This window comes from Callithrix jacchus, chromosome 3, assembly GCF_049354715.1.
Source record: "Callithrix jacchus isolate 240 chromosome 3, calJac240_pri, whole genome shotgun sequence".
In the NCBI taxonomy this organism is placed as follows: Eukaryota; Metazoa; Chordata; class Mammalia; order Primates; family Cebidae; genus Callithrix; species Callithrix jacchus.
In genome coordinates this window covers 151,708,056-151,732,395 of record NC_133504.1, presented here as the reverse complement: position 1 = coordinate 151,732,395, position 24,340 = coordinate 151,708,056, and the positions used below count along the sequence as shown (strand labels likewise).

Here is a 24,340-nt window from a genome sequence, read left to right as displayed (position 1 = left end):
AACTTCACTGAAATAATAGAAAATGTTAATTTACTGATTTTTTTTTTTTAATGTGCTTTATTTAGGCAATCCACTGTATGACAGCCTGGGTTCTTTGGGTGTGGGCACCTTATTAGGCGTGGTCTCAGCATTCCTCATCTACACTAATACAGAAGCACTCTTAGGGCGGTCCATCCAGCCAGAACAAGTACAGCGGCTCACTGAACTCCTGGAGAATGACCCATCAGTAAGGTCAGCCTTATTCCAGTAATCCTGTTAAGGCTTACAAAAACATATTAAAAAACAGAAATGCTTGGTTTGTAAAAACTTCCAGAGAAAGTTTTGGATTCCTGGTCATCAGAACTTTTAATATTTTACTTTTCAGAATTATAATCTTAGAAGAAAGAATACACTTAGGAAACTCCTTATAAGTTCCCTTTTAAATTTTGTATACTTCTGAGTTTTAGAATAAGGAACAGTCAGATGATATAATGAGAATAGAAGTTTGCAAAGTAGTTGCCTTCTTAATGTGCACATAATGTGGAACCTGTGGAGTTGCCCTATATTTGCACTGCAATTATAAATTGAACATAATAAATTCAAAAAGATTTTTATTCATTGGGAAATGATTACCAAATTAAATATAATTTATATTTATTTTGAAAATAGACTCTGTTTTAGCTTATTTTAAATATTTTTCTTATAATCTTTCTCTTTTAAATTATTAAAACTAAGGAACTTGAGACAGGAGATAATCAGCAGAAGCAATATAGAATTCTAGTAGTGCTTTTCAGTGAAATTCCAGCAGCACTGTGGTTTTTTTAATGAAGTGAAAGAACAAACCTTTAAAAACCCAATTTTCTGCTAACTCACCCTATATATTTTTTCAGACTTTAAAATAAGAAAATGTTTTGTGTTATACTTGAAATATTTAAATCAAATCTTTTTAAAATGACCTGTATATCTGAACTAGTAAAACATATTAATGATTACTAGATTTATATTTTATGCACTATATGTTTAATCTTGAAAAGTAACTCTCTCATTGGAACAAGGTTAGAAGTTGAGCGATGGGCACAGTGGCACATGCCCTATATAGTTCCAGCTACTTGGGAGGCTGAGGCAGGAGGATCACCTGAGGCCGGGAGTTTGAGACTTAAGTCTTCTACTTACAGTATTCAATGATTATGTCTGTGAATACCACCCACAGCACTATAGCCTTGGCCGCTGAGCATTCTTAAAATCAGTATTAGCATTAGTAACATAATGTGAGATAATCCAAATTAATATCCTTCCTGTGTGATGTTTTTGTCTGGTTTTGGTATTAAGATAATACTGGCTTCAGAGAATGAGTTGGGAAGTGTTCTCTCCTATTTTTTTGGAAGAGTTTGTGAATAATTGATGTTAGCTTCTTTAAATGGTAGAATTCAGCTAGCTGGATGAGGGCTTTGTTGTGTGGGTAATTTTTTGGTTAGTAATTCTATCTCTTGTTATAGAGCTGTTCAGATGGTCTGTTTCTTCTTGACCTAAAAGTTTAAGTAGTTTGTATTCTAGGAATTGTCTTTTACTTCTAAATTACCTAATGTGCTGGTATACAGCTATTTGTAATATTCCTTTGTAATCCATTTTATTTCTTTAGTGTTGGTACTGATGTCTCATGTTTCATTTCTGTAATTTGAATCTTATCTTCTCTTGGTCAGTTTGGCTAAAGGTTTGTTCATTTTCTTGATTTTTCTAAAGAACCAGCTTATGGTTTAATTGACTTTCTCTATTTTTTTTCTATTTTCTTTTTCATGAATTTCTGCTTTAATCTTTATTATTTTATTCCTTCTGCTTGCTTTCAGGTTTGTTTTGTCTTTTTCCAGTGTCTTAAGGTTAAGCTTTTAATTTGATGTTTCTTCTTTTTTAAAATAGACAATTATAGCTACAAATTCTCCTTTAAGTATTGCACTCTATACATTTTGGTGTATTGTGCCATGTCCATTCATCTACCAGTATTTTCTAATTTCTTTTCAGTTATTTAGGGGAGTATGTTACTTAATTTTTACATATTTGCAAGTTTCACAGATTTCTTTCCATTATTGATTTATTATTTTGTCCTATTATGGTCTAAGAATATATATTATTTCTGTCCTTTTAAATTTACTGAAGTTTGTTTTATGGCCTTACATATAGTCTGTCATGGATAATATTCATGAGTACTTGGAAGAAAATGTATTCTGCTGTTGTTCTGTCTAATTGGTTTATAGTGTTCAAGACTTCAGTTTCCCTAATGATCTTCTTCTCCTCTTGTTCTCTCCTTTTTTTTTTGAGACGGAGTTTCGCCCTTGTTACCCAGGCTGGAGTTCAATGGCACGATCTCGGCTCACCGCAACCTCCACCTCCTGGGTTCAGGCAATTCTCCTGCCTCAGCCTCCCAAGTAGCTGGGATTACAGGCACGCGCCACCATGCCCAGCTAATTTTTTGTATTTTTAGTAGAGACGGGGTTTCACCTTGTTGACCAGAATGGTCTTGATCTCTTGACCTCGTGATCCACCCGCCTCAGTCTCCCAAAGTGCTGGGATTACAGCCTTGAGCCACCACGCCCGGCCCTTTTTTTTTCTTTTTAAGATGGAGTTTGGCTCTTGTCGCCCATGCTGGAGTGTAGTGGTGCGATCTTGGCTCACTGAAACCTCTGCCTCCTGGCCTCACCCTCCAAAGTAGCTAGGATTACAGGCACTCACCACCATGCTCAGCTAATTTTTGTATTTTTAGTAGAGATGGGGTTTTACCTTGTTGGCCAGGCTGGTCTCAAACTCCTGACCTCAGGTGATCCACCCACCTTGGCTTCCCAAAGTGCTGGGTATGAGTACTGCGCTAGGCCTCTATCCATTAATTGAAAGTATTGAAGTCTCTAGTTGTTGTTGAATTATCTGTTTCTCCCTTCATTTCTTCTCAGTTTGGCATCACATATTTTGGTGCTCTGTTGTTGGTACATATATGTTTATAATTTTGCATATATTGTTTAATAAGCAATGTCTAAAAAAAGAGCTACAAACTGAAAAACTGGCAAATTCGAAATTTTCTGGAAGAGTGAAAACCTTTGGATTAAATTATTGGAAAAAATGCATGCTAGCAATCCAGAAAATGTATGCAATTTTTTAAACAGTATATTAGTTACCTACTGCTGTGTGACAGATTGGCCCAAAACTTAGTGGTTAAACAACATACTATCATCTTACAGTTTCTGTGAGTCGGGAATCAGGGCACAGCTTATCTGAGTCTTCTATTTCAGGGTTTCTCACAGACTGTAATCAAGGTGTTGACTGGGATTATAGTCATCTCCTGGGGAAGGGGTTGCTTCTAACCTTATTCACATGATTGTTGGCAAGATTTAGCTCCTTGCCACGTGGGCCTCTTCAACATGGCAGCTTGCTTAATCAAAGAGTACAAGCTGACAAGGCAATAGAGAGTGAGTGTAAGTAAGACAAAAGTCATAGATTAGTCACCTGGTCTTGGAAATGACATCTCATCACTTTGTCTTATTTGGTAGGTCTAGCCCACATTCAGGGAGAATCACACAAGGGCTTGTGTATAGCAGGCAGGGATTTATTATTGGGAGCCATATGAGAAGCTGCCTGTCCCAAACAGTTATCTGTCTGTAGTTAGTTATGTGTAAGAACATAAGGAAAAAGTATGTCTAAATATATTTATTAGTGCTACTTACATATCAGCCAAATAATGAAATTTATTAATACTCTGTGAAGACTAAAGTAGAAGTGCTTTTTAAAAATGAATTAATATGTTCTGTGAGTTACCAGGAGAGGGAAAAAAAAAAAAAGAATAAATGATATAGCCTCTTGCCAATCTGAACAAGTTTTATTTTCACTTGAGCACATGTAACTTTATAAATATTAAAACATTAATTCTTGTTTCACCCTTGATGGTTGATTAAAATAGAGCTTCATTATATGGATAAAAAAAATTAGGATTCAGTGTTTAGTAACCTCCTCAGGATCACTCAGAAATTAGTCTAATGTTTTAAGAACACTTGGAGTCTTACTTAGGATTATTTTTCTAGTAGATCTCTATGTCCTCAGAATTCAGAGTGTTTAGTTATATATGCTGTACAGAAAAGAGCTTATGGTGATCATTGTAGAAAGAAGAGAATTTCTCAACAGCTCCTAGGCAAGATTGATTCCTGAGGGTTAGGGCAGGAGGGATGAAAAGTAGTTATGCTTGAGTATCTGCTTTCCTGTCTGGGAGGCAAAAGGGTATCTGATGCAAAGACCACTGGGCTTGGATATCTGAAGAGCTGGGCTGGGGAGTCCTGTTCTGCTGTTTGCTATTTGAATTACCTTGAGCAAGTCACTTATGCCCCTCTGGGATGGTTTTGTCATCTGTAAAATAAAGATGTCACTGTACCACTTTATGAAAGCCATTCATTAAATGCCTGCCTTACAGTTTATACTATATTAAACATTTTATATATATATTAGCTCATTATTCCTCACATCAATCCCATGTGGCAGTTATTATTAACCTCATTCTAATAGAGATCATCACAGCATTATATGAAGACTTTTAAAGAAGCCAGTGAACATATACTTGGTTAGTATACTCTTATAAATTACTATTATAAATTAAAACAAATTTTTATATGGCATGTAGGAAATTGGTAAGGGGATATATGGAGACAAAGCCTTCTGAAATAAAATGACATTTTAGAAAAATGATTTAATGATTTTTTTTTTTTGAAACAATCTCATCCTGCCCAGGCTGGAGTGTAGTGGCACAATCTCGGCTCACTGCAACCTCTGCCTCCTGGGTTCAAGCGATTCTCCTGCCTGAGTCTCCCGAGTAGCTGGAATTACAGGCATACACCACCACACCCGGCTAATTTTTGTAGTTTTAGTTGACAGGGTTTCACCATGATGGTTGGGCTGGTCTGGAACTCCTGATCTCAGGTGATCTACTCGCCTCGGCCTCCCAAAGTGATGGGATTACAGGTGTGAGGCACTGCACCTAGCTGAGTTAATGAATTTTTAATACACAAGCTTTACAACTCATATGTATACAAATTACCATAAAATAACATTTGTTAAATTTTCACCTTTCTATAATATGCAAGAAAAGAAAAGCTAAATGAACAGCGGACCTTGGAAAATGATAAGTGGTACTTAATGGTGAATATTCTGAAACCATCTTAGTCCCTTTTTGTCACTAGTGGGGAAAAAAACAAGAATTCAAGACTTTGTGCTATTAAAGTATATATATGTGTATGCATGTATAAATAAATCTGTATGCATTGTTATTGATTGCAGGGCAATTCATGATGTTAAAGCCACAGATCTGGGATTAGGTAAAGTAAGATTTAAGGCAGAAGTAGATTTTGATGGGCGAGTTGTTACAAGATCATATTTGGAAAAACAAGATTTTGACCAAATGTTACAAGTAAGTTTATTTATTTATCATTTTCTTACATAGCTGAGGGTTATAAAAATACTTTTAAGGTAAACAAAATGAAATTTGTTTTATAGGTCGTAAAGACACTTGAACTCTCAACTTCTTAGGTTCCAAAATTTGACGGAGACCTTTTTATTTACTATGGAAGGGTTCAGAGGAGACAGCAGAAGAACAAACTTACTATTAAGTGCTTGCTATGTGCATTTAATCTTTTTACTCTAATTTACTCTCAACAACCCTGTTCTTTCAACAATGAAATGTTATTTCATTATTTTAACATATAGGGAAATTGAGACACAGAAAGATTAACTAGCTTACCTGAAGTTGCAGTGCCATAGAGATGAAGTCATATGTGAATTTAGATCTGTATGACTCCGGATTCCATTTTTTAATTAAGAATAGTTTAAGAGAATTCATAAAAGAGAATATGATGAACAGCACAGAGGTTACTACTTGCTGCTATCAACTCTTAACATCTTGCTCTATAGTGTGTTTGCTTAAGGTCTTAAAGAAATCAATTACAATAACAGTTCAAGCCCCTATTTTCTGTTTCTAGATCTCATTCTTCTTCTATCCCTAGAATTAAACATTATGCTGAATTTGGTACCTGTCTTTTCCATTCAGATTGTTATACTTTTCAGCATTTTTAGTATAATATGTAACATTTTGGATGTTTAAAAATTGATATAAATGGCATCAGAGTATATGCAGTGCTACAATTTGCATAACAACACATTTTTTAGATTCCTTCATGTTAATTTATACATCTCAAGTCAATTTACTTTCATTGTTATAGAGTATTTCATCCTATGAATATGCTGTAATTTATTTATTTTGTCTCTAGTTATAGACATTTATATTACTTCCAGTGTAAAACAATTAGAAATAATGCCATGATTGCATTCTCACACATTTCCTTGTTCACATATATGAAAGTTTTTTTAGTGTAGTGTATATATAGATAGCTAGATTTTAAATAGGTGGGCCATTGAATGTACTTATCTTCAACTTGCCTAGATATTACCAAATTATTTTCCAAAGTGTGTCAATTTAACTTCCATCATTATATATCAAAGTTCTTTGTTCATAGTCTTACATGACTGTATTGATAGAGTTTTAAAATTTTTGCCAGTTTGTCAGGTGTGAAATAGTATCTTGTTCTAATTTTATTTCTTGGAGCATTGAGGTTAGTAAACATTGAAGTTGATTGACCAGTGGTGTTTCCTCTACATTGCTACCTGATTTTTCATGATTTGTATTATTATTATAGATTTGAAAAACTCTTTATTTTTCATATCATGGATATTATATTTGTATATTTATATAATAATTATATAAATTATACAAAGAATATAATTCTTTGTATAAATGTAGTTCTTTTTTTTTTGACATGGAGTTTTCACTCTTGTTACCCAGGCTGGAGTGCAATGGCGCAATCTCGGCTCACCGCAACCTCTGCCTCCTGGGTTCAGGCAATTCTCCTGCCTCAGCCTTCTGAGTAGCTGGGATTACAGGCACGCGCCACCATGCCCAGCTAATTTTTTGTATTTTTAATAGAGATGGGGTTTCACCATGTTGACCAGGATGGTCTCGATCTCTTGACCTCATGATCCACCCGCCTCAGCCTCCCAAAGTGCTGGGATTACAGGCATGAGCCACTGCGCCTGGCCAAATGTAATTCTTTTTTTCCAGTTTGTAACTTCCTTTTCTTTTTGTTGTTATACAAAAGATTTAATAGGCTTTTTAATTTTAATGTCAGATTTGTAATCTTTTCCCCTATGCTTTTTATTCTTTTGCATGAAAAATTCTTTCATATCCCATTATCATAAAAATATTATCTTCTCTTCTAGCAATTTTTTGGTTTGTTTTTTACCCTTATATCTTTCATCCACTTCGAATTATTTGTTTAATGGTCTGAGATAGGGATTAAATTTTTTTTCTTATGGGACAATAGTTATTCTAAAACCATTTATTGACTATGCTATCTCTCCAGTAATTTTGTAGTGCTACCTCTGTGTAGTACTGTACTCAATTTCCTTGATCTGTATTGTTTTGGAAATGTGTACTACCTCTGTGTAGTACTGTACTCAATTTCCTTGATCTGTATTGTTTTGGAAATGTGTAATCCATGGCTTCAAGTTCTAAAAATGTTCATTGAACTTAATGGTGTTTGTTACAAGGTTTTTTTTTTTCCTTTTTTTAAGGAGTCATAAGTGTACCAACTATGGTTTAAAAGAAATATTTTCCTGTTTTCATTTTCTTTACAGGAAATTCAAGAAGTGAAAACTCCTGAAGAACTAGAGATCTTTATGCTTAAACATGGAGAAAATATTATTGATACTTTAGGAGCTGAAGTAGATAGACTTGAGAAGGAACTGAAAGTAAGATGTATTCATAAAAATAACCTAATGATAATGCCAGCTATTTTTTTGAGTACTTACTCTACAGCAGACACTAAGTGCATCCATCACATGCATGCTTTCACCTATTCAGTAACTCCATAATGTGTAGGTATTTATAAGCAAGAAAAAATGGGTTAAAGAATTGAGTAATTTACCCAAGGAAATAGGGAAATTGTGATTTGAACCAGATTCTTACTTTTAACGACTGTTCTATACTGCCTGCTTTGTTTCTAAAATAGTCAAAGGGTTTTTTTGTTTGTCATTAAATAAGTGATTTGGAAGTTCCTAGAGAAAGATGAAAAGGAAACTTTAGACTCTGGTCAAAAGTTAGGAAAAATAGAATGTATATCTTGCTTTTAGTCCATTTGACATTATTTTCTATTGTTGTTTGTTTCTATGCAGTTGGAGGTTATTGTAATTTATTGGTTATGTTACAGAAATATTACCTGCTCCTGATCAGGTTTCTTTTAAACTGTCTCAGTGTTCTCAAATTGCCATTTATTGGCATTTGAATTCTGATTGCAATGAATAAAAACTTGTAAATGATCTTTAATGTATATAGTTTGTTGAAGATTGTGCTTTTTCTTCAGTTGATATTGACTATTCTCATTCCATAAAATATTGAAGGAAAAAACTCCTATCTCTACCTTACAAGTTTTTCTTTGAAAATCTCGATATCTGATTAGATTAAAAGTACTTCAAATAAGATTTTGTTAATATTATAGTTCATGAGCTTTATCTGACATAATTTTTGAAGTTTATAGATGAGCATTTCTCAAATATTTTGGGTCTTAAGACTTTCATTTTTAACAATTATTGCGGACCCCAAAGAGATTTTGTTTATTTGAGTTATAGTTATTGATATTTACCAAACCATGCATGAAAACATAAATTTTAAAATATTTATCATTTATTTTTAAAAACATATACCTATTTAATATAAACAACTTTTTATTTGTTTGTTTTACTAAGATAGAATCTCGCTCTGTTGCCCAGGCTGGAGTGCAGTGGCATGATCTCGGCTCACTGCAGCCTCCACCTCCCAGGTTCAAGCGATTTGTCTGCCTCAGCCTTCTGAGTAGCTGGGACTACAGGTGCCCACCACCATGCCTTTTTAGCAGAGATGGGGTTTCACGATGTTGGCCAGGCTGGTCTCAAACTCCTGAGCTCAGTGATCTGCCTGCCTTGGCCTTCCAAAGTGCTGGGATTATAGGAGTGAACCACTGCACCTGGCCACATTTTTATATAAATAGTTATATTTCCAAAATGAAAGAAAGTAGTAAAAAGAATATTATTTCACATTTTTGCAAAAGTCTCTTATGCCTGGCTTAGTAGAAGACAGCTAGATTTCTATATCTGCTTCTGCTGTCAGTCTATAGTGATTTGATTGTTTGGTTGAAGAATATGAAGGAAAGGGAGGACTGTTCCTATAGCCTTTTGAGGTAATTGTGATATTCTCTTTTGATGTTGTAACAGCTGGTAGAACCTAAATCAAGGAAAGAACTTTTTATATGCTACTTGTGAAGGTAGGGGGCACAGTCTACAAGACTTTCCTTACTTATGATACTGTGAGTTCCGGAGGTTCTGTAGAGTACCTTCAGTTTTGATAATTCACTAGGACTCTTACAAATTACCGAATGATGTTAAACCCATCATGGTTTGGTTTATTATAGGTTATGGCTTATTATAGGGAAAGGATGCTGACTGAAATCAGCCAACAGAAGAAGTACATAGGGCAGAGTCAGGAAAGTTCCAAACATGAAATTTTAATTGTCTTTTCTGTATAATGTACAGTATTACTCTCCTGGTGGTAGTGAAATATGACAGTAGCATGATATCTTGCCAAACAGGAAGCTCATCTGAGACTTGATGACCAGAGATTTTATTGAGGCTCCATGGTTGACTGCCTGAGTGGCTGACCTTTTGTCTCTAGCCCCTCTAGAGGTAGAGTAGATACTGTGTGGCCAAAGGCCCCCATCATATATCACATTATTAGACTGTCTAGTGGCTAATGCCCCAGATAAACAAAGGTACTCTTAGGCAGAACATGTCAAGGGCCTAGAATTTCCCTCTCAGTTATGGAGAATAAAAGCCAAACCTCTCTTTGGGTAAGATTAATTCTCTACTATACACTGTTATATTGAAATATGTTGGTCTGTCTTTATACTCTGAATGAATCTTTTACCCATGTATGATTCCATAACATTATGAATGAGTATTCTGGAAAGTATTCACTGAGGTACATAGATCTTTCAGATGTTGATACATTTCTAAATATGTGTAAGCTCTCAGGCTCATAGGGGTGGATATGTTCTTCAACTTAAATTTTTACTTAAAAGTTTGCATTTTATCATTAGCAACAGATACTGTTGTTTTCCTTGAACTAAGACTCATTTTGTTCATTTTTTAGAAGGTGCCTGCCAAATACCCAAATTTGAATAAACCAAGTTTGTTAATCTTTCAAATAAAAGTGTATTCTGATAAAGAAGTAGTTTATTCATCTCACAACTCAGGCAATTACAGAAGTACTTTTACATACTTGCCATTTTGTCACAGTTTTTTTTGTTTTTTGTTTTTTTTGAGATGGAGTCTCACTTTGTCACCCAGGCTGGAGTGTACTGGCATGATCTCGGCTCACTGCAACCTCTGCCTCCCAGGTTCAATTGATTCTCCTGCTTCAGCCTCCCGAGTACCTGGGACTACAGGCGTGTGCCACCAAACCTGGCTAATTTTTGTATTTTTAATAGAGATAGGGTTTTACCATGTTGGCCAGGCTGGTCTTGAACTTCTGACCTTAGGTGATCCACCCACCTTGGCCTCCCAAAGTGGGAGCCACTGCGCCTGGCCTTGTTACAGTATTTTTAAAAGTGAACTCAAGGGTTGAGGTTTAATAAAATTGATACATTTGCTATTTCATGAAAGACTTTTTAAAATGAAACTTTTTTTCCCCCTAATGTCAGGTGTAGGACAGTAAAGACAATGACTTACTGGTATGGTTTGATGCCATTTGCCTTGAATTGTGCAAAGGTGCCAGCAGTTTTACCCACCATTGTTTTTATGCCATCAGGTAATGTCAGCATAGCAAAAAAGGCAAAAAATGTCACAGTTACTATGAAAATAGTTCTGACCTTAGAGTCCCCCTAAAAAGGTCTCAGGACCCCAGCAGTCCTTGGACTGACTGCACTTTGCAAGCAACTAATCTATATAAAATGTGAGATGATGGTTATTTTTGTACAAGGTAACACAAGATTGAATAAATTTAGCTCTTTATTCTATTTGTTTTAATTTCCTGGCAAGGAAAATAATGGACTAAGTCTTTATTTGCTTTACATTTTAATAGAAATTATAAATCAGAAGCCAGATTTAATAATTAACAAATTGGTCATTCTCACCTATATTTACTTTTACCACAATCAGACCTCATTGTTCAGCCAACTTTGTACTTTAACTAGAGGCTATTAAATCATTAATTATGTTTTTGAATTATGTAAGTCTTTCAAACCGGGAAGCTAAGTATAATCCACACATTCAGGTGGAAACATCTTTGGCTAAGGCAATAAAGCATAATCTTAAGTCAAAGGACACCTTCATAATTGAGGTGCCAAACCAAAAGGGAATGCATGAATGCAGTTATTTTTCCTAGTCATGAAAATAAGCTGATTTTCTTTTGAGAACTAAACTTTCTTCATTGGCATATTCCTTCATTTTTAGTATCTCAGGGTTGCCTTCCAAGTTTAAATTGTAATTATTATTGGATTATTTGGGAAGGTCACACTCATTAATATAATTCTGTATTAGTAGAGCCATCTCTGTTGAGTAATGCCATGAGTGTTGAAATAGATATTTTTGGCTTAAAATTCTAGAACTTGTATAGTTCTATATAAAGTTATTAAATAATAATAGAGACTATTTCATAGAGTCCCATATTACAAGATGGGAACTACAAAACTAATGCAAAATTATACAGTATATCTTGTTATTATTTTGAAGTTTTTTGACCTGTTAAACATTTGTTTTTTTCCTACCTCTGTATTTCAGAGTATGGATAAACCTTTCTCCTATCCCTCTATTAAGTTTTATGTATGATGAAGTAATGGAAATTCATTGGGAGGCTGCTGTAGCATTCAAAAATTCCTTGTAAATAATGTCTGAATTAAATGCTCTGTTCTTTACTTTGCCCTTGTTTCTGCAGCTTCTCTTACAGCATTGTTTTTAACGAGTCTACAGCATTGCAAAATAAATTAGGTAATTTGGTTTTTAACTCTCTGCAGGTATTGGAATAAAATCCTCATGGTATGTAAAATAGCCTAATTGGTATTGAGCAATGCAAGGAATATAGTATATTTTAAAGTATTTGTTGAATAAGTGGATGAAAACTTTAAGTTGGATACCAATTAATGGTTTTTAGTTTTATTCAATAAATACCAGTTTCTACTAATCACATGAGTATCTTGTTAGGTAGTAAATACTGAATTTTAAGGATATTAATAATATTTACACATTCATTCAGCAAACATATTATGTGTCTGCTTTGTATTGCACATATATTTTTACAAATTTGATTAGTCACTCTGAAAATGATTTTAAAAAGTAGAGCAAATTAACTTTAGGGTTTTTTGAGATAAAGCTTTTATTAGTACACATTTATTTACATTGTGCTTTTTAGATAGAATGTCAAACTTTCCATGAACAGGTAAATTTTTCAAGTCATATGAGGATAGATAAGGGTTGATTGGAGTAGGAGGATAAAATTTTAGTTTCATTTCTGTTTGGAGGAATATTTTTTAAATTCCATATTGAGTTTAAGGAGTTCTAGAGACAAGGAATAGTTTTAAGTAAGGAAAAGATTGAGAGCAAAGGTGTGCCCTCCTTGTTGAAAGGTTCCCGGTCATTCTCACATTAGGATCGAAGAGGAAAGTACCCCCAGGCACACTTGAACGACACTAGTTATAAGAAAAATCCCTGTGTACACTCAGTAGCATGTTCTTGCTGGAGCAAAACTCCAGTATTATGCCAGATTTTGTTTTTATAACTGAATACCTTTAATACAAGTAATATGCACATGGTCCTAGGACATTACTTTTTAAGCTAGGAATTACTAATCCTAACTGAATCATTTACAAGAAATTTTCTCCCTTTGTGATTTATTTTTGTAATTTTTATCAAATAATGCACAAAGTTTATAAAGTCAAATAGAACTGAAAAGATAACAGAAATAACGATCACTGCCTCACCTTCCTCATTACTTACATTCTCAGTGATAACCATTTGTAATACTTTTAGTATGTCTTTATTTACTGCCATGTTTCTACATAAAAGTCTTACACGATTCCTCTTTAACATTCTTTCCCCTTTGATAGGTGTGGATTTAGTTCTTTTATACACTACTTTCTGTCCTCCATTCTCACAGTAGTAATATATTACAGTTTATTACATTTGTAATTCCCCTCAAGTTGATTGAGGTGCCCTTCCTTTGTGCACTCATAGGAAAAGGAAACCCAAAACTTTTACTTTGCTCTGTGGTATTGTAATTGCCTACTTAATTTACCTATGTCACCTCACTACCAAACTTAAGTCCGCTGAAGGCAAATACTGTGTGTTTCCAGCTCATTGTCATATACACTTCAGTGCCTGGCACAGAGTAGGCATGTAATAATAGATAGTATTGGTTGTTATTGAAGTTCCTTAAGCTAGCATGTAAGATTTTTAACAACCTGATTTCTGCCTGTCATTCCAGCCTCATGACCAACCCTGCCCTTTTTGCAGCTTCTGTGCTAGCTATACCATAGTGCCAATGCAACACTTTGCAGGCTCTCTGACTTTGCTGATGTTGTTTTCTGTCTAGACAATCTTCATTATCTACCTGGAAGGCTCACCATATGCAAACCTAGCTTAGATATTATATCCTCAGAGAAGTCTTTCTGGATCTCGTGAGCAAAGTAATAGCTATCTCATTTTTGTTCCCAGTGTTATTATTTAGTACACTGTAATAGTTAGGAACTTGGGGTCTGGAGTCAGGCCTGGAATCAGTCCTGGCTCCATCAGTTACTAGCAGTGTGACTTAAGGCAGGTTAATTTCTTATATTTCGGTTTTTCCATGTATAAAATGGAAATAATAATTAGGTTATTATAGGGCTTTTAAAACACGTGTGTGCACACATAACTCAGTACTTGATAGATGAGTGAATACCCAATAAATGTTAACTTTTTATTATTCACTCTAATACTTTATCTTATAGATGGTTACTGCTATGCTTGTCTCCCTGGCTAAACTGAGTCCCTCAGGGTCAGGAACAGAGTCTTACTTAATAATCATAGCTCTGTTTTCTAGCACAGTGCCCAGCCTAAGAATATATGGATTGTTGCTAAAGTATACAAAACGAGTGGTTGTCAATTTACTCTTTCTGATTATTATTGTTTTGCAGTGATTTTCTTTTCACTGCACAAAAATGCGTATTTACAGTGTTTTGCAATGCTTGGCATGTACTAGATCCTTAGTGCATTTTTGTATTAATGAACACATGAACAAACTTAAGAATGTGGGACTACTTATTGTACTGTATATAGTGTTTCTATTTACCTATTGATCTGTTTTTTTTTCTTATGCAACTATTTATCTCAGTATGCTATAGTGAAGTAGTTTGCAAATGTTTTCATTGGCACTAATGATCAAAAGGAATAAAAAGAAATAAGATACTATTTTGCTACAAATAACATGGTGGTGATTTTTCTTTCTAGAAACGAAATCCTGAAGTTCGACATGTAGATTTGGAGATACTATGAATTTGATGGAATGAATCACCTGGGCGGGGCCCTTGGAAACAAGTTTGTCAGCCCACTCTACAAAGTTCCCTCCTCTCCCACACTGAAGGAGTCAGTGGTTTGCAGAAGCCTTTTTTTAAAGATGAAGGAAATATTTTATGTAAAGAGCAGTTCAGTAGGCCACCGAACTAGAGCTGCTACTTACATCTAAGAGACACACTACAAGTTGAATAAATTTGAACATCATGTTTTTATGCCTCCATAGGGAACATTTTGGTTATCTAAATTGTTCACAATGTCTGTTTTCACCTGTTCAGTGTATACTGTACTTTGCAATCATGTTTCCTTTCTTCACATTGGTAAAAATAAGTGGCATCCATAGGATCATGATTTTTAATTTGTTGCCACTGAAGATTTCACTCCATCAAAATCTGCCAGTCTTGGATATTCTGGCTAAATTTTGGTATGTGATTTTTAAATAGTCACTCCATTTCAAAGTCTGTCTTTCCTTACAGAATGTGTAAATTATTTCTCCATACCTTGTGATTTTGACCTCAGTGCTAAGAGAATCACTCTCCTTACCTAGTTATCTACAAATGTTCATTCCAGAAATGCTGGTTACTGAATTGAAGGAAGACATCTCAATATACTCTTTTAGGTCATAGTAGTTGCCATTTTGTAAAATTTCATTTTTCTTCTTTGCTCTTTTCCTCTTACTTGCTTTAACTTTTTTTAATGTTAAGAGAGAAATCCTAGATACTTCCATGGGCCAGTGTGATGACTTTTTTTTTAATGAGGTTCAGTTCCATGTTTATTTACTGGGAGATAATGCATTTATAAACATTTTAACATTCTGTTAAATGGGTTAGAAATATAATTTTACAGGCAGGACAGCATTTGATTTTTAATTTATTTAAAAGGAGGCACTACTTATGTAAATCTGAGCTGTGGGATATTTCTTGCTTTAAGAGAGAGACAGAATCTCTCACTGAAACTCATGGTCATGATTTTGTATGATATAGTTCCTAGTGTGTCTGTAAGTTTGTTGCAGTTACAAATGGGCATTTAGCATAGTATATTGACTATAACATGTAAGTAAATAGCTTTCTACTGACCCTAAGTTATCAAGGTGAAAAAACAATTCAGTAATTGAAAATGTGGTGAAAAGCTACAGCTCTCTCCGTCAAAACAACTTATAACGCACTTTAAAATGTTCAGGTAGCAGTGAGCATTGTTCATATGAGAATGGCGGCTGAGTGATCTCTTTGCTGAATAAATGAGTTGTTAACATGTGGACCCAATTGTCTGTGTGAGATCTGTGTCTTAAAACTTACTGAAATGGGCACCTGTAATCTCATCTGCTCGGGAAGCTGAGGCAGAGAATTGCTTGAACCCAGGAGGTGGAAGTTGCAGTGAGCCGAGATCACATCACTGCACTCCAGCCTGAGCGACAGAGTGAGATTGTCTTAAAAAAAAGACAAACCTTACTGGAATGGAAGTTTATGAATTACTGCAAAGTGTAATGCTGGAAAGAAAAATCCTTGGTTAAAGGGTTTCTAATGGTGATTTCTAATCTAGTTTTTTTGTTTTTTTACTATTACAGATCATTTTGCATGCTGTACGTTTTAAGTGAAATAACATTCCAGTTTTATTTTTTAAGATTGAAAATTGTTTTGTATATATAATTTGATACTCAATTCTTATAGTTTCTTTGCCCCTTCTTTACAAAAAAAAATAATTTTTTTTTCAATTCATTATGATTTACTCTATACTTTTTTTCCTTCCTTCCCCTTTCCCACCTGCCATTTGTTACTTCATGTCATTGCCATATAGGAAAGTACCAAATTATATTCAGTTTCCTCCCAGTGATATTACTCTGAAAAATTTCACAAAGCCAGACAAGAATAATTAACTCATTTTTTTCCCCAAGATGGCCCTTAATGTGCAGCAGGTATTCCAAATGGTAGTTTTTTAGGATTCCCTAAAAAAGGCCAATTTCTGATTTTTTTTTATTTGATTTTGGTTGCAGTCATACTATTTTTAAATAATAATTGAAGGCTTATGTTGCCATCTTTTCTAATTCTGTTCTGCACTGATAAACTTACACCTGTAATCCCAGCACTTTGGGAGGACGAGGCAGGAGGACTGCTTGAGCTCAGGAGTTCAAGACCAGCCTGGGCAACACAGCAAGACTTCGTCTCTACTTAAAAAATAAAAATAGCCGGGTGTGGTGGAGCCCACCTGGATTAGTCCATCTCACATTGCTATAAAGAAATAAGAAAAGAGCTTTAATTGGCTCTTGGTTCTGCAGACTGAACAGAAAGCACAGCAGCTTCTGCTTTTAGGGAGGCCTCAGGAAACTTCATTCATGGTGGAAGATGAAGGGGAAGCAGTCATAGCCAGAGGAAAAGCAGGGTGGGGGTGGTAGGTGCCATACATTGTAAACAACCAGATTTCATGAGAACTCACTATACAATACCAAGAGGAGAGGTTGCTAAAGTATTCATGAGAACTCTGCCCCGATGATCCAGTCACCTCCCACCAGGCCCACCTCTGACGCTGGGATTACAATTTGATAGGAGATTTGGTGGGGACAAGCACCTGTAGTCCCAGCTACTTGGGAGGTTGAGGTGGGAGGATCACTTGCGCTCCAGAGGTCAAGGCTGCAATGAGCTATGATCAGGACTCCAGCCTGGGTGACATAGTGAGATCCTGTCTCAAAAAAAATCAGAGAATTTGGATCTCTTTCTCCAAAAATAAGGTTATACTCTTGTTTCTCAGGTTTCTTGTTATTTTTATTTTTGAGACGGAGTTTCGCTGTTGTTACCCAGACTCGAGTGCAATGGCACTATCTCGGCTCACCGCAACCTCCGCCTTCTGGGTTCAAGCAGTTCTCCTGCCTCAGCCTCCCGAGTAGCTGGGACTACAGGCGCGCACCACCATGCCCAGCTAATTTTTGTATTTTTAGTAGAGACGGGATTTCACCTTGTTGACCAGGATGGTCTCGATCTCCTGGTGATCTACCTGCCTCAGCCTCCCAAAGTGCTGGGATTATAGGCGTGAGCCACCGCGCCCGGCCAGGTTTCTTGTTATTTTATCCAAATTAATGTTTCTTACTTTATATCTCACTTTGGCATATGGCATTTGGGTATTTAAGCATATAAATCATTTTTAAGGAAAATATTCTCTGCAGGTAAATAATTACAAAATTAATATTGGACAGAGAGGAGGGGCAGTCAGGGGTCTATGATTGATTCCTTCTTGCCCTAAACTAAAATCTAGGACTTATCAAAGGTGAGGTATACAGATGGTTCCTGATTTATAGTGGTTACACTTATGAATTTTTGAGTTTATGATGGCTTTATTGGTATATAACCTCATAGAAGTTAAAGAGCATCTGTACCTATTTTTAGTTTTGCCTGAGAATGGATCTCCAATTCACTATAAGCAGCAGGCCCCAAACTATATAAGGTGGCACAGTTTTCATCATGGCAGTGGGAGAATGAGGGGTGGAGATCTGTTTTTAAGTGGACTATCCTGGGGGCCTATAGTATCCAGCTCCAGAGGTAGGTTCCTGAACCTATATGAAAGAACCTGTGAGATAAGGTCAGTCAGCAAAATATTCAAAAAATTTTAAAAGCAAAGTTAATCCCTGTGTACATCCCCCTACACACACACACTGCAAAATGAGTAACACAATGTCATAGAATAACAAAATGTCATAAGGCTTGAGTTTTTGATATATGGCTTTCACTGTTACCTTATCTCATAATTTAATGATTTTTTGCTAAAATGATACCATCTAAAGAGTGCCTAAGTTTTAATCTGATAACTTTTTAAGGAAGAATGCTGGGAACTACAGAAAACTGCGCAGGCGTTTCGAATTTGTATTATCTTCATAGATTGCATTTGTCAAGCTTTCGCAGCATTTCTTTTAAATGTGATGACCCCCAATTTGCCAAACTGTCAGACGTCAGTGAAGCAAAGAATTGAAGGTAAAATGTTGATTCAAAGATTGTCTTCCCTAAATCCTTCATTCCTGTCTCTGAAATGGAACTTTGGAAAGCATTTATATAGAAGATTGGTCTGACAGCCTTTATATTTGCATGTAAGTTTACTTGCATCCTTAGACTTGGTTTTATGCAAAAAGGAAATTTTCATTTGTTATATTGTATTTCATCTGTCTGATTTCACTGGAACATTGAGATGGTCCTGGTCCCTCAAGATACTTTTTCTCTTAATAAATGTCATATGTAAATAAGGGCAACTCCTTTATTAGTTTGGGATTTTTTTCCCTTGAGAAATAAATGTTGAACATAAACTCTTCTTTACCTCATGTGCTAAGAACTAAACTATATATAATCTGGTATATTTTACCCTAAAAATTATGCCTATGATTTTGAATAGAATTTGTTACTCATTCAGTGTGCCTGTTAGTTTTTAAGGTTTTTTTTTGATTGTACAAAACCTAATTATAACTCTTAATCATTTTATAATTGGTTTCAGTTTAAAGAGAAGTATTATTAAATTTTTTATTTTACAAAACCAAACTATAATAACTTAATCATTTTGTAATGTTTCAGTTTTAAAAGAACTATTAATATGCGGTTTATTAACATTAAATATTACTAATATAACAATTTGTTCTGGTAAAACAAAATCTGGAAAGTTATATTAGTGATATATATTATCAGTACATTTTGACAGAATTAGATTATTATACATTTTAATTAGGTTGTTTTGTTTGAGATCTGTCTACATGAGTATATTTAGAGAAAAAATACAAAACATGGAAACATCAAAACCCTCAACATAAGGCCAGCCTGCACTGTGATCTAAATTGAACTCTATACTAATCTGTAGGAATTCCAACCGAATTTTCTTTTTCATGAGAAACTAAACCAAAGTAATTTGGTATTTTTGAGAAGGTATAATTCCCTCCCCAAATTCAAAACCTATTGAAAGTAGAACCACTACAGTTTATTATTTGCACAGCAAAATAGAGAATTGTGTGTGTCATTAGGGCTCTATATGTATATAGTTATCCCTTGGTATCTGTGGGAATACCCTGTGGGGATATCCCTGAGATACTAAAATCCAAAGATGTTAAATCTCCTGTATAAAATGACACGTATGCATTTGACCTACACACATCCTCAAGTATACTTTAATCTCTATTTACCTTAGAAGAAGGAAGATAATGAAAGTGTTGTCAACCAGATAATCATTCCTGATGGTCAAGTTGGAGGATGTCCCATCCTGATCATTCCCTCATCCAGTAACCAGGACAGAATTACTCATGGCTGTGGCCTCTTGTCCTTCTTGAGGTCAATAAGGCCAGCTTCAATCAGAACCAACCAATTGTTCATCCATCATGGGCCAGTGATTTCAAGTATAGAAGACGCTGGGATCCTAATTTGAGTCCACATAATGGGAGGTATCCTGGGAAATGCCCGTAATTTATTTGTGTTTGCTTTCCCAGGTTTCCTTAAGCTTCCTAAGTTTCATAATGTATATGATCTTTACAGAATTCCTAAATTTTAATAAACATGCTGTTATTTCTCCCATCTTAGAAAAACAGACTAAAACAACACAACCTTTCCCTTCCCACACACAAAATGCCTTAAAAACAAAGAAGTCCTTCACTTACTTTCTCATTTCTTTACTTCCCTTTACAGCAAAACTCAAAGGAGTTGTCTGTATTTGCTGCCTCTCTTTCCTTTTCTCTGAAGCCCATTCCAGTCAGGCTTTTGCCACTCTCTCCATTAACCCTGTCCTTGACTTCATACTGCTAAATACCATGGTCAGTCTTAGGTTCTTTTTTTTCTTTTTTTTTTTTGAGACAGAGTTTCGCTCTTGTTACCCAGGCTGGAGTGCAATGGCACGATCTCGGTTCACTGCAACCTCCGCCTCCTGGGTTCAGGCAATTCTCCTGCCTCAGTCTCCTGAGTAGCTGGGATTACAGGCACGCACCACCATGCCCAGCTAATTTTTTGTATTTTTTAGTAGAGACGGGGTTTCACCATGTTGACCAGGATGGTCTCGATCTCTTGACCTCGTGATCCACCCACCTCGGCCTCCCAAAGTGCTGGGATTACAGTCTTAGGTTCTTATCACACTTGACCTGTTAGCAGCATTTGTCACAATGAATCTGGCTTCCAGAATTCTTTCTGGTTCTCCACCTACCTCTCTGGCCAATCCTTTTCAGTCATTTTTTTTTTTTTTTTTTTTTTTTTTTTGTTGCCAGGTTGGTGACAGTACAGTGGCACAATTTTGGCTCACTGCAACCTCCACCTTCCAAGTTCAAGCAATTCTCCCACTTCAGCCTCCCTGGTAGCTGGGACTACGGCTGTGTACCACCACACCCAGCTACTTTTTGAATTTTTAATAGAGACAGGGTTTCACCATGTTGGCCAGGCTGGTCTTGAACTCCAGGCCTCAAGTGATCTGTCCACCTAGGCCTCCCAAAGTGCTGAGATTACAGGTGTGAGCCACCATGCCTGGCCTTCTGTCTCTTTGTAGGTTTCTCCTCATTTCCGTTACCTCCAAACATTGGCATATCCCAGGATTGTCTTTTCTTTATCTGTATTCATTCCCTGAGTGATTCAGTCCCATGGATTAAAAAAAACACAAAACATTATTTATTGAGACCCTGATTGTCTACTTTGAATCCCAGACTCAAATGTCCAGTTGCCTACTTGACATCCCCAGGATTGTGAGATGGGGACTCCAATATGCTGCTGATGGGAGTATGAAGTAGGGCCATCTATATGGAGGGTGCTTTAGCTGAACATATTAAGAGTCTGGAAAAATATGGTTGGGTGTGGTGACCCACACCTATAATTCTAGCACTTTGGGAGGCAGGGGTGGATGGATTGCTTGAAGCCAGAAGTTACCAGCCTGCCTGGTCAATATAGCAATGCTTTGGCTCAAAAAAAAAAGTGGAAAATAGTCATACCCTTTGACCTTGTTATTCCACTTTTAGGAATAGAGCCTAATAAAAGAGTTGCTTCACCATGAAAATATTTGAAAACATTTAGGAGAATGGTTAAATAAACTATGGCAATTATGGCATATTTATAAGGTAGGACAAATACAGTCTTTGGAGGCATTTTTTGCAGGATATTTAGTATGGCAAAATGCTTATGATACAGAAAAAATGTAAAACTGCACATCTTGGGCTGGGCATGGTGGCCTGTAATCCCAGAATTTTGAGAGGCCAAGACAGGTGGATTGCTTAAGCCTGGGAGTTCGAGACCAGTCTGGCCAACATGGTGAAACCCAGCCTCTAAGACAAAAAAATACAAAAATTAGCCAGGTGTGGTGGCACGTGCCTGTAGTCCCAGCTACCTGGGAGGCTGGGGTGGGAGGATTGCTCGAGGTGGGAGGAGGTGGAGGTTGCAGTGAGCCAAGATGGCACCACTGTACTTCATTCAGCCTGGGCAACAGAGCAAAATCCTGTCTGAAAAAAAAAAAAAAAGAATACATCTTGCAGTTCTAATTGTTCCTGTTAAGGTTTGAGATTGGAGTGGGACATAAAAAAATCATTTTTATGAACAGGTATTCAATTTTTAAATTTTAAAAAGTGCTTAAGATTCATTTTCTAGTGAAAGGATAGGATACATAACTATATTCAGAATAATTTCAATTTTGTATACATAGAAAAAGGATTTAAAGCAAATACACTAAATATTAACAATTTCATACATGGGTAATTTTTATCTTCTTTTCTGTCATTTACAGATTTTCTATAATGAGTTTTTCTTTTATAATAAAAAGTTAATTTAAAATGACAAGCAATTGAGGCTGAACGTGCTGGCTCACATCTGTAATCCCAGCACTTTGGGAGGCTGAGGTGGGTAGATAACCTGTGGTCAGGACTTTGAGACCAGCCTGGCCAACATGGTGAAACCCTGTCTCTACTAAAAATACAAAAATTAGCCAGGCATGGTGGTGAGTACCTCTAATCCCAACTACTCAGGAGGCTGAGGCAGGCGAATCACTTGAATCTGGGAAGCGGAGGTTGCAGTCAGCTGAGATCGCATGGCACTCCAGCCTGGGCAACAGAGCGAGACTGTCTCAAACAACAACAACAAATGACAAGCAGTTCTTCAACCTTGGGATAGTTGAAGACATTGGAGTGTCATAAAACTAAGGTGTGGGAATCTTTGAATTAGAATTTTAATTTTAATACTTACTTTTGAGAGGAGGTAAGAATCAGAGAGAAAAGCCCGAAGATGAGCATGTTTCCTTGAAGAATAAAACTTGAGTTTGATACCACTAGACTCTAAATTTCCAACCTTAGTAATATGCCATATGCTGTTGGAACTCAATATGGTCGTTTGCTTAACTTTTTGTTGATATAATCAAATGATCTTAAATCTCACTGTGGATCATCATAAAAACAACATATTGTCAGAGAAGAGTAGGGCAATTGTCCTGTTAAAATGGAAAACTGAAAAAGAAAATTTAAAAACAGACTTCTATTATTGCATTCATATAACAAATACTTTTTGAGTGTCTGTGTCACTGGGCCCGATACTATCTCATAACTACCTAAGCAGTTGGGGTGGGGAAGCCTCCTTGGGAAACTACCCTTTTTAAGGCAAGGCACAGACAAAAAGGAGGGTGAAGCGTGTGCTAGGTAATAGGTAGAGGACATGTACAAATAGATGGCTACTGATTTTCAGCTGATAACTATGTCTAATTAGGTGACTACCATCTTATTCTGGTAAGAGTATCAGAGTGCATGTTCATTCCTGAGGACCCTTTCTCTGGTGTTAAAACAAATTGTCTCTAGCCTTCAGTATGAAATAAATTCTGCTTTGCCACATTTCTGCCGAATCTGAAGAATCACAATGAATGAGTTTCATGCCTATTTCAAAACGGTATAGAGTCTCTGGCAGTTCAGTATATTTAACTTGTTTCCTCATAAGTGTGACTTCAAGATATTGTTTCATGCTGGAGTTGTAAATTGTGATTTATTCATTCTCTACAGAAATATTAAATAAATCTGAAAAATTCCAAAACCCATTCTTATTGTAATTTTTCTCACAAAATTTCAGATACAGCTTTAAGATTATTTGGTAAGAGATGAAAGGAAAGGTGGCTGTTACTCAGATTGAAGCAATTTAAAATTTTACAGGCAGTTATATTTGATAGAGAACTTCTCAGTTTATTCTAAAGTGGAGAAAGGCTGGATCTCTAAAAGGAAAAAATATATGTTGCAGCTGTTTCCATCTTATTTGTTCCATGGGACTCCCTTATGTCCCCAAACCTGCAAGATTCTTCCAGGGACCTTCAGCTACCTCCACTCCTGTGAGGACTTGCTGTGTCCAAAAGACAAGCCTAGTGTTGTGATGGGGCCTCCCATCAAGGCTTGGCAATGTTTTCAGATTAGAATTCAATTTTCTTTACTTAATTTCTTTTACCTATCCCCAATCCAACTAAACTTAGCTATAATATTTTTGAAGATTTACATTCCTAAACACTTAATTCTAGAATTTTTCCTCAATAAAGATAAGCCTCACTACTTTTTAATTTTTTTTTGGGGGGGGTGGACAAGAGTCTCACTCTCTCGCCCAGTCTGGAGTGCAGTGGCAGAATCTCGGCTCACTGCCACCTCTACCTCCCAGGTTCAGTTGATTCTCCTGCCTCAGCCTCCTGAGTAGCTGGGATTACAGGCGCCCGCCACCACGCCCAGCTAATTTTTGTATTTTTAGTAAAGACAGGGTTTCACCATGTTGGTCAG

At 36.0% G+C, this 24,340-nt stretch overlaps 1 protein-coding gene across 2 annotated transcripts in view; it reads left to right on the top strand.

Moving 5' to 3' along the window:
- The window catches only part of SLC30A9 (solute carrier family 30 member 9), a 98,761-nt gene extending 82,876 nt beyond the window's left edge, over positions 1-15,885 (top strand). For both annotated transcript variants that reach the window (XM_008993414.4, XM_035293795.3), the window contains 4 exons: positions 66-231; positions 5,284-5,413; positions 7,693-7,806; positions 14,566-15,885. In XM_008993414.4, coding sequence (XP_008991662.1) covers positions 66-231; positions 5,284-5,413; positions 7,693-7,806; positions 14,566-14,610 — 455 coding nt within the window. In that variant the 3' untranslated portion in view covers positions 14,611-15,885. The remainder of the gene's footprint in view (positions 1-65; positions 232-5,283; positions 5,414-7,692; positions 7,807-14,565) is intronic.
- Positions 15,886-24,340: the final 8,455 nt, after the last annotated feature.